The sequence below is a fragment of the Stylophora pistillata genome, chromosome 4 (assembly GCF_964205215.1).
Source record: "Stylophora pistillata chromosome 4, jaStyPist1.2, whole genome shotgun sequence".
Taxonomy (NCBI): domain Eukaryota; kingdom Metazoa; phylum Cnidaria; class Anthozoa; order Scleractinia; family Pocilloporidae; genus Stylophora; species Stylophora pistillata.
In genome coordinates, this window is record NC_142522.1 from 38,908,452 (window position 1) to 38,919,037 (window position 10,586).

The following is a 10,586-nucleotide window of genomic DNA, read 5'->3' on the forward strand; positions in this document are numbered from 1 at the left end:
TAGCTATGTTAATAGTACAGGCTCAGTTCAAGGATCCGAGTATAGTTTCAGCTGCAATCAAAGCTATTCACTTTTTGGTGAACACATATTGAAATGTACGGCCGAATGGAAATGGAACACCAGCATTCCCAGTTGTCTTAAAGTTTTATCTACCCATTTTATTAGCACCAGTTCTGTCCGTTTTGAATTATACCAATGGTGTTTCTTTATCCTTCACAATGGTTTGAGACCACCAGACATGGCGTGAAAGAATACGTTTTCTTGTCTTGTAGAGGAATTCTTGGCAGAAAAATGTTATTTTTATTTTAGATTCAGTTATCCTTAGCCTGTATTTTCAATTTCTTTATATGTTTTTCCCCTGATAGAATGCCCTTCACTGGCTTCTGGCATTGATAATGGCTTTAAACATGGCCTTGGGTCGGTGGAAGGCTCCTTAATCTGGTTTAGCTGTGCTAGCGGTTATTCCCTTGAGGGAAACAAATACCTCTATTGTGACGAAAAAGGCCAGTGGAATGGTACGATACCTTCTTGTTTAAAAGGTAAAGTAAAATGTTTCAAATTTAAATTTTGACGAAGACATACTGTGTACAAGGTAAAACGTGACTTTTAAGAATAACTCTTCAAGCAACCCATTTTACTGCTATACTTCTGTTAAGATTAATTATCCAAAACCTGTGTTTTTACGCTTGACGGTGAACATCAATGCGTCAGAAAGGTTGCATACTAACACAACTATTTATCTTTCTTAAAGAGTGTCCTCAAATGAACAGCACCCTAAAAAATGGGCACATTTATGGTAATGGATCCACATCAGGTGCAGTGTATAGCTTTCTTTGCGATGAAGGATACAGCATAGATGGAGAAACATCGCTGCGCTGTAATGAAAAGGGACAATGGAATGGTCACATTCCTGTATGTTCAAGGGGTACGTTCAACTCTCAATTTACTTCTTGATTACATTTGTAACTGCCGACTAGATAGGCATATCTGCTTTGTTACAATTGCCACCCAATCGAGTTGTGTCCCACAAAAACTTAGCTCAGTGTCAGTAGTAGCAGCAATTTGCACCAGCAGCAGTAATAGGTGAAAGAGTGGCATTAGCTAGAATCGAATTTTTGGACTATAACTGAGCTTTTTTGGTATCAGTAGTGGTGGATGTTTTGCTGGTTGTGAAAGCGGTGGTTCCATAGTGATGATTATTGCTTGAATTCGGTGGCTCTAGGAATTTTGGCAACGATGGCGATTTGTGCAGTGTTGATAGTTTTGATGGCAATTTAGATCACGTTAGTGAGAGTGCATGATGGGGTTTGCGTTATCTTGGCGTGAACGTATGCAGTAATAGCAGAGGTGGCAATGATTGGAGAATAAATAAAAATACCTCTCATTTGTAATTCCCCTTCATTGTACAATTTTTAATTTACTCCAGCTAGCACAGATAAAGAAGGAAGGGATAGAAACAGCTGGTACTTTTACGCCCTGATTTGTGCTGCAGTCCTAATTCTGATAATCGCAATTGGCCTGTTGGTACTTTATCGTCGAAGGAGGTCAGGTCGAAGAGATAAAGCAACCACGAATGGTAACGAAGAGACAGAACTGGAAGTTATGATGGAACCTGAACTACTCGTGGATAGCAAACACAAACCTATAAGAGTTCCACTAGACGATCGCCCTGAAGATCCGGCTGGTGTGGTGTAAATGATTTCTGTAGACCCCTAACTATGCTTTCTGAATTATGGAAAGTGTCAGGTCTTTGATGAAACTACCTTAGAGCCCTTGTTGAAGGCTTGAATATTCCCATTGCAACTTACGCAGATAAAGAAGAGGACATCAAGAGACCCTCCCTTAGTGCTTCACTCAGTATTTGAAATGTCTGTACAATTAATTTTTTCAAGTGGCGACCTCAGTTATCCTAAAGAGGAATATAAATGAAAATTCACTCACAGCGATGAGCTCCATTAACTTCCTGCTTGGAATCAATCGATTTTGAACATGAACAAAGATATCGATACTAAGTGAGTAAAATATGCTGCATATCGTGTCAGCGTCTCTAAGATTAACTAACGAGAAGCTACATTCCATGGATTTATGATTTCAAAGTAAGCAAAGGCTTTACACGCCCTGTCAATATTTATTTCAAGGTGTAATTTATAATGATGTCAAGTAAGCGTGTAGAGCTTCATTGTTCAGGAAAATAGTTTTAAGTGTTAGTTGTAATAGAAATCTCCTTCTTCAAGGTTTTCATTGAAATTTTCAACCTTCAATTCAAACGAAGCAAAAGAAGCCTTTTGATCTCAGCGTTTATTTCTGAAAAGAAAAAACAAACAAAGAGACTTTCTACGTTGTCATGTTCCTTTTGTAAAAGATACTATTGGTTTCCGATTCGCCATTAATCACTTGTTATGTTCTGCTTTAATTATCAGCTAATAAAAAGCATAAGTCAACTTCTAGATCTGAGTGTGGAAACGCGAAAAATTAATTGTTTCCCTCCTATACGTATCGTATGCCCACTATATGGAAGGTGAATTTCGCCTTGTTTTACATTTTTGCCATTTCTTTCGAAACTCATCCCCATAGAAAAAAATATTGTTATTCTCTCTGTCACTGGTTATTTCATCAAAAAATTTTTCTTTTCAGTTTTCCAGGTCCCAAGAAAGAATAAATTGAATTTAAGAGCTTTGAGGGGGCCAAGAGCCTTTCAGCAGAACATGAGCACAAAAGACCATTGAAACATGAATGAAATATATTTCGCGTGTGGTCTGCCTTGTTTGTTCCCTTGAAGCCGGTTGCTTTAAATCAACGATTGGTCGCTAGCAGAGCATTTTGCTCACGTCGAAAATAACAGGCATATCAGCCTCGACGAGTAATAAGTAACAAAACCGAGTGTTAAGTAGGATAGTTGAAACATGAGCGTATTTGAAGAATTTTGCAAAAGGCGACTGAACGATGTTATCAACATTGTCTCCCTACATCGTAAATTTACGTTATCAATTTGTGTATTTTACTTCGCCTTTTCTCCGGTGGCGATTGTTGGAAATGTCCTTGCAATTCGAGCCATATTGAGAGTCACATCGCTACCCGCGTCTTTTAAGAAGCTTCTTCTAAGTCTTGCTGTCTCTGACCTTGCAGTGGGATTGTTTTTACAACCCATGTATGGCATCATGGTTGTCTTGGAGTTGAATAAGGGGATCAGTCAGTTCTTGTGTCCATCTGTCCTGACAATTCAAATTTTCGTTACGTTATTGGTGGCAGGAGCATCTTTCATGACTATCGCCGCCATTGCACTGGACAGACTCCTCGCTATTTATTTACATCTGAGATATCAAGAGCTTGTAACGCCAAAACGAGTGGGAATTGCTCTGGCTCTTCTCTGGATTGCAGCAGCTTTTGTGGCACTAGCTTTTATTTCACTGTCGGACCTTTCTGACTTGATCACTGTTATAACTGAAGTAGTGGGATTAGCTATCACAACCGTGGCATATTTTTATCTTTACAGAGTCGTTCGATATCATCAGAATCAAATTCAAACCCAGTGCCAGGTTCAAGACCAAAATACTGTCCAATTATCTAGAGAGAATAAGTCAGCTCTGAATACCTTATACGTGTATGTCGTTTTTCTCGCTTGCTATCTTCCAGTGTTATTAACAAGTATCATTTTGATGATTGATCCCTCGAACACATCGTTCCAAGTGGCCTACATCATGTCTGGGTTCACAGTTTTCCTCAATTCGTCTTTAAATCCATTTGTGTATTGTTGGAGATATCGCGAGATTCGACAATTTGTCAAAAACAGCTTTAAAAGAATTGTCGACATATCGTAACTGACGAGGAAAATAATAAATCTACAGAGGGTGTAAAATATTATCCTTCTTGGAAAGGTATTTAAACAAACTGGAATTGAATCTCTGAAGCCTTACCACTAAGCTACAGAAAATTCTGTTAATTAAGCTGGGCATTTGCCAAGATCATTTAATTATTACTTTATTTATTATTTGAAAAGTCTGTATACTTAACGTTAATTTTAGACCAAGTAACGAGCTTATCTTAAAGAGAAACTAACGGCAAATTCATTGATAATGATGAGTGACATCGACTAACTGCCTTGAATCAATCGAATTTGAAAATTAGATCGTCACACTCAGAAACGTTTTCATGTCTAGCAAGTATACGCTGAAATCTGCTGCTGGTCGCGTTAGTGTCTCCAAAGTTGAATAGAAGGACAGTAAACTACGTTCGACTACTTAATGATTCCAAAATGAGCAAAGGCTTTTCACAAATAATTAACATTTATTTCATTATTCTATTTATGATAATGTCCAACAAGTGCGTAGAGCTACATTGGACCAGAAAAAACCTTTAAGCGCTGGTTATCATGGAAAATCCGTTATTTATAGTTTTCGATCTCTTATCGAAACAACATAAAAAGAAGCTCTTGATCTCAGTATTTAGTTCTAACAACCTCATTTTTTCCATGGGTTTTCAATATTTTGTTTTGAGTTTTTTTCTAAGGTAATAATGGCTTCAAATTTACAAATATTTACTTATTATGCTCGGTTATAGGTAACGGCCAATAAAAAGCATCGGTTTTTGAGTGAAATGGAAACTTTTGTAAACTAATTTCTTGAGTCACAGGAGGTAGTATCGGAAATTATGTGAAAAGAGGAGAGATACACTTTTGAAATGATAAATTGATCTGAGCTAGTAATCAATAGGCTAGGGACCCGTACTCACATTGATTTATGCGCATGCGTTAGCTATATCATGTTGCTTAAAATAAATTGATACTGAGATGGAATCGAGGTGGCTGTGAGCCACTCATCTCAGAAAATGTAGTGTTCACCTAAAACGCGCAATTTTCATCTAAGAATCGATTTTTCCTGTTCATACGTAACATGGCTGCTTTAAAAATTTCATCTTTGGAGTGAACGAAAAAGAGATAAAAGTTCCGGCACAAACCTAACAGCGAATCGCTTCGATTCCGAACGATCTGATGTCAAACGTACAAGAACCGTAGGAACAGATAAAGTTTATTGGCTGATTGATCAAATACAATTATCCTAAGTAAGCATTGGCGGCTGAATCGATCAGTAACACTTTTCCGGAGGAAACAAATTCTGTGCTTTTCCGCGATAAAAGAAAACGTTTTGAGTTTACTGTCTCACATCTTTACTTTCTTTCTGTCATAAACAGGTGCAGTCACATAAAAGGCTTTCTTAAGTACACTGTTCTGAAATAAAAACTAATAGAGCTTTCTTATCAGATGCAGAACCGTCAACGAATTGATTTTGGCACGCAAGCAACTGTGAAACCCTTGCGAACTGGTTGACAGATTTACTAAAAAGTTTAACAGGACGTAATGGAAGGAGCGAGAGGAGGAGTGACACTCAAAGTCTTACCAAAAGTCATTTTCTGAGTAAAAAAAAGGGCATCTGTAGCATATTTATTTAATGAAAAGAGGGTTTTTCTGCAAGTGCCAGCTCCCGCTCTTTGCAAGTAGACAAATTCTATCAAGGCTCAGGCTTAAAACAAGCTAATTATTCGTATGATCTTGTAAATCTAATCATAAAAAACATAAAATAAAACAAGCGGCGAGCTTTTCATATAATTTGTTTTAGTAAATAATGCAATTTCATAAACGTGTATATTTATTCGCGATTTAATTGAAATCTGAAACTGTCTCGAGAACTCCCGACCTTCCTCCGTGTGACAACTAAAAAAATATCCCTTCCTTCCAGCTTTCCTGTCATCTATTTGATAAAACATTTAGATCGACTTTTTGGCAGGCATCACAGCTTATCATTTTTCCCATCTGAGCTGTAAAAAGTAAATTGTTGCCGCCGTTGTAAATTGTTTATTCGTTGCTTGCAGGGACAACTTGGCTTTGTTTTACATATCCGCTATTTCTCACGAAAGTTCCCCTACAGTACAAAATGTAGTAGCCTCTAGCTATGTCGCTGAATATATCAATAGCAGACTGTTCCTTTTAGTCTTGTAGGTTGCCGTGGTAAATTAATGGAAGTTAAGAGCTTTGACGTGCTCCAAAGCCTTTCAGTAGAACAGGCAAACAAGAGACTTTTCAAACACAAATTGAATATAATTTGCGTGTGGTTTTCCTTGTTTGTTGCAGTTCCATTTTAGCGGGCCGCTTTTGTTTTTATCCAAACAAATGAATAGTTTTTTTTTTCTTGCTTGGGATTGGCTTTACCATTTATTTTGACAAATAAGTTAAAACATCTTTTATAATGTTAATTCTTTCGGGCACATTCCTTTTCTCCGTGTCAAGAATATAAGGTGAGTTTGACAAACTTTTCCTCCAAATGCTTTTCATTTCTCGGCAAAAGTTAATGTATATATTTTTGATTGTTCAATTGTCACTTAAAAACTTTTCTTTAAGGAAATGGAAAGTTTATTTTGTTTACATAATACTACACTGTAATTTATCTATCTCAGCCAAACAGGTGGAGATCCTCAAACATCTAAACTGACTTTGCTTTGCGATTGGTCGCCAGGTGAGCATTTACTTAAGAAGATAATAACATGGACATCCTGCATATCGGCCTTGACAAGTAATAAATGATAAACAAGTGAGTTAGGGTTGGAAGGTGAAACATGGGCATGTTTGAAGAAGAATGCAAGAGGCGACTGAACGAAGTTGCCAAAACGGTCTCCCTTAATAATCAATTTATGTTGTCACTTTGTGTGTTCTACTTCGCCTTTTCTCCGGTGGCGATTGTTGGAAATGTCCTTGCAATACGGGCCATATTGAAAGCCGTATCGCTACCACCTACTTTCAAAAAACTACTTCTAAGTCTTGCTGTCTCTGACCTTGCAGTGGGATTGTTTTTACAACCGATTTACGGCGCTATCATTGCGCTGCATTTGAGTAAGAGGAGCAGTCAGTTCTTGTGTCCTACTGTTCTGACGATTCAACTATTCTTTACGTTTTTGGTGGCAGGCGCATCTTTCATGACTGTCACCGCCATTGCACTGGACAGACTTCTCGCCGTGTATTTACATCTGAGATATCAAGAGCTTGTAACGCCAAAGCGAGTAGGAATTGTTTTAATTCTACTTTGGATATCTGCAGCTTTTGGAGCATCAGTGTTTATTTTACTGTCGGACCTTTCTGACTTGATCGCTGTTATAACTGAAGTAGTGGGGTTTGCTATCACAACCATGGCATACTTTTATCTTTACAGAGTCGTTCGATATCATCAGAATCAAATTCAATCTCAGTGCCAGTTTCAAGACCAAAATGATGTCCAAATATCTAGAGTGAAGAAGTCAGCTGTGAATACTTTATACGTGTATGCCGTTTTTCTCGTCTGTTACCTTCCACTTTTATTTTCGAGTACTCTTTTGATGGTAAATCACTCAAACACATCATTTCAAGTGGCCTACAACATATCTGGGTTGATGGTTTTCCTCAATTCGTCTTTAAATCCATTTGTGTATTGTTGGAGATATCGGGAGATTTCGCAATTTGTAAAAAGCAGCTTTAGTAGCTTTAAGGGAAATAAAGATTTATCGTAAGTGATGACCGGAAAATGATAAACTGAAATACGAAGAAAAATCTCAAATTTAATACAAATTATTGAATTATGTTATTCTTCTTCCAACGAGCGTGGGACAAAGAAAAAAATATAATCCCCATGAGGAATAGAACCACAAATCTTTTGGGTGCCGAGCTCCAGTCCTCGACGAGAACTGTGTATTGAATTTGGACATATTCACGAGCGACGTGTTTCCTGCAAATTGCTATGATCAGCAATGGCGCAGGGTTTGACTTCCTGATCTCTCTCTCAAAATTTGATAGCAACATCTTTGATAGTACCAGTAGTTAAATTGTAAAGCTAAGTTGCGTGATCTGTGAATACTCATGAAAGAAAACTTCAGGATTTCCTGACTGACACTCTAATTTGCCTTTTAAATTTTTCAAGAAGGTTTTTTTTATTAGATAGTTGTAAATATCATGCTTTTTATCTATATGCTATTGACAGCCCTTAATTAGTAGTAACTCGTTAGAATGAGATGGGAATTTATTAAGATGAGAAGTTCCTCTTAATCCTAAAGGAAATTGGTCGGCTGTAGCGGATATGAAAAGGTGCAGCGGATATAAAAGAGATTTTTCTGGTAATCTTATCGGATGACGTAGCATTTTTAAGCTGTAAATAATTGAATTGCCATTACTTCTATACAAAGATAAAAAGTAATCAAGTGTTGGCAAACCAAATTGTCTTGCAACGTATTTCACTCAGTGTCTGATCCCATCACGTTTTCAGCAGAAAACTAGGCATCATAAATAATTCCCCCAACAAGCCCGCGCGCAAGTAATAATTCTGTTTTCTTTCGTTGAATTTTTTCCCATCAATTGTCGTTTCGTTGTGAAACCCGCGCACGTAGATCATTTCATCATTCTTAAGTTTATACAAGCTGTATCTGGCCTACGTAATCCATTGGCTTACGACATGGTTTGTGTCACGTATAGGAAGCAAGGCAACTGACATCAAATAGGAAGCAGAAACTATTTCTTCACTCAATAATCCAATACACTTCTAACATTACGTGCAGGTGATCAGTAGAATAGGTGCTCATATAAGAAATTAATTAAGAATATCCTTTATATAAATATCGTAACTAGAATAATTAAAGACTTCGTATAAATGCAAATCTATCTCCCCATGGTGATAATTTTCGAAGAGAAAATTCGTTACGTGTGGTCATGTAATATCCTCTACAACTTGCATTTCATTGTCAGTATAATTTATAGTTCTATTTTCCTGTCAAGTCATTTTGATGGGATTTCCCTTTAAAAAATTTCAAATGATTATGGTCACCGTCAAAAAATTGTGGTCAAAATTTTCAAAAATTCGGGTTTTTTGCTCTTTGGTTAGAGAAATGATCTAAGTTTAGTTTGTCAAAAGAAAGATTCATAGAACCATGCAATAGAAATATCGAAAAAGCCTCACACGATTTGTTAGCAAATCATATGCTGAGTATACGGTCCTGTTAGTTTAGATGACCGCGGTAACGCAGAGGCTGGCTAAGCAAACACCGTCAGTTTTGTCTTTAAAGGCCTGCACGTGCCTTCCAAAATAAAAACTGTTAAAATTTTTTGTTATTTTCCAGAATCTATACTTTATAAGCTTTACAGTGATGTATAGTTTCTATGGTTTCTTCTTAATTCGCGCGTGAGACGTTTTTTTCGGAGGACACCTAATTTTGTTGATAGTAACCTTAAAAGTGTTATTAAAGAGAAAGGTAAATTTTAATTTTGTTTGAAGCGAACGCACGGCAAAGAAATCTGAAATGAGGATTCCTTACGAGGATGATATAATAGAAACAGTCTCCTTACGTCCCTTACGTCCATTTCGTTTGAATTGACCAGCCGAGCAGAAATCGCACGTAAAATTATGAGCAGAGACAAACCTCGTCATTTTCATCAATCTTCTGTTTGTGAGCTCATCGCAGTAGGGGAAGAAAATTTGAAAGGCTTGGCTATTCCTTAAAAAATTTAAAAGGTGGCCAGTTTCACAACGCATTTATACCTTTTGATAGTGTATATGTACCTGATGTTGGTACTGGCTTGGGCATCTAATCTGTACCGAATGGGTAAATCTCGAAGTTCTCAAGTTTTAAAATTGTGACGGAAACAAGCTCTGACACGTACGTAGCTGCATGAACAAGGATAGTCGTAGCGGGAAAAGTCTCTCGCCCGATCATTGATACGTTTTTTAATTATTATTTTGTAGAAGATTTGTGCTCTTGGAAGCTCAAATCACTTGCATGATATCAGCTAAGCAGTTATGATTCTAAATCGAGAAATCGAGCAGTGGAAACACCACGATGTGCGAATTAAAATTAATGAAAAAAAAAAAAACCAAAAACGAATAATTTTTTCGGTGAGAATGCATGTAACTACGCTGTAGGGGCTGATTTGTGATTGACCTCCCAAGTCAAACCTAATTGATCTTTTGCCAGCGTGTGTGATGTTTTCTTATAGTAATGTTTTTCTTATAGGAAAGTTTCATATGAGATAAAGTTGCAAGTCCACTCGTAAACCATATTAGTACCAAACCTATTCGCGCGCGTATATCTGGTACAAGTTGGTTATATCTTAAGGTGGCTCGTACCGGTTTTCGTCTTTTTGATGGTTTGTAACTTTGAAAGAATACAACAGAAAGACTGACCAAGGCCAGTTGAGCACTTTTACGGGGTCGAATTATATAATCATTGCTTATCTAAAAATAGGTGTCATTTCGTCACTAGCAGTTTCCATGGCAACGCTTTCATAGGTTTATTCAGACGCATTTTTTAGCTTGTGGCTTAGATAATTCAAAAACTAACCTGGTGATCCCATGATTTTTTTCAGTGATTGCTTTTGGCACTTGAAAAGGAAAATGCACAAAGATTTTTAAAAAGTTCTACGGAGTGGAATTTCAGAAAATCTAGAAAAAAGATAATTTTCAGATATCGCAAATTTCCTTCCGTAGAATTTTCTATTTTTTTTTTCTGATGATTCCTTTCGACGTTATTATCATATTGGAACAATAAAAAGAAAGGGTCACCGGACTTGTTTTCATGTAGTA

General features: G+C 37.0%; 3 protein-coding genes across 3 annotated transcripts in view; all 3 read left to right on the plus strand.

Annotated features, from left to right (window-relative positions):
* Positions 1-2,447, plus strand: part of LOC111344594 (uncharacterized) — a 30,746-nt gene extending 28,299 nt beyond the window's left edge. The window contains exons 25-27 of the mRNA XM_088755839.1: positions 366-539; positions 752-925; positions 1,427-2,447. Coding sequence (XP_088611965.1) covers positions 366-539; positions 752-925; positions 1,427-1,695 — 617 coding nt within the window. The 3' untranslated portion in view covers positions 1,696-2,447. The remainder of the gene's footprint in view (positions 1-365; positions 540-751; positions 926-1,426) is intronic.
* Positions 2,448-2,527: 80 nt separating this feature from the next.
* LOC111344593 (adenosine receptor A3-like) lies at positions 2,528-4,592 on the plus strand. Its single transcript, XM_088755843.1, has one exon. It carries the CDS (start codon positions 2,904-2,906, stop codon positions 3,816-3,818), a length of 915 nt encoding a protein of 304 aa, XP_088611969.1. The 5' UTR covers positions 2,528-2,903; the 3' UTR covers positions 3,819-4,592.
* A 1,858-nt stretch (positions 4,593-6,450) lies between these two features.
* LOC111344592 (melanocortin receptor 4-like) lies at positions 6,451-9,219 on the plus strand. Its single transcript, XM_088759169.1, has one exon. The coding sequence runs from the start codon at positions 6,607-6,609 to the stop codon at positions 7,528-7,530; it is 924 nt and encodes a 307-aa protein (XP_088615295.1). The 5' UTR covers positions 6,451-6,606; the 3' UTR covers positions 7,531-9,219.
* Positions 9,220-10,586: the final 1,367 nt, after the last annotated feature.

What these genes read in the sequence shown, in the direction of transcription:
- LOC111344592 (XM_088759169.1), top strand. Translation starts at nt 6,607, where the DNA reads ATGGGCATGTTTGAAGAAGAATGCAAGAGGCGACTGAACGAAGTTGCC.
- LOC111344593 (XM_088755843.1), top strand. Translation starts at nt 2,904, where the DNA reads ATGAGCGTATTTGAAGAATTTTGCAAAAGGCGACTGAACGATGTTATC.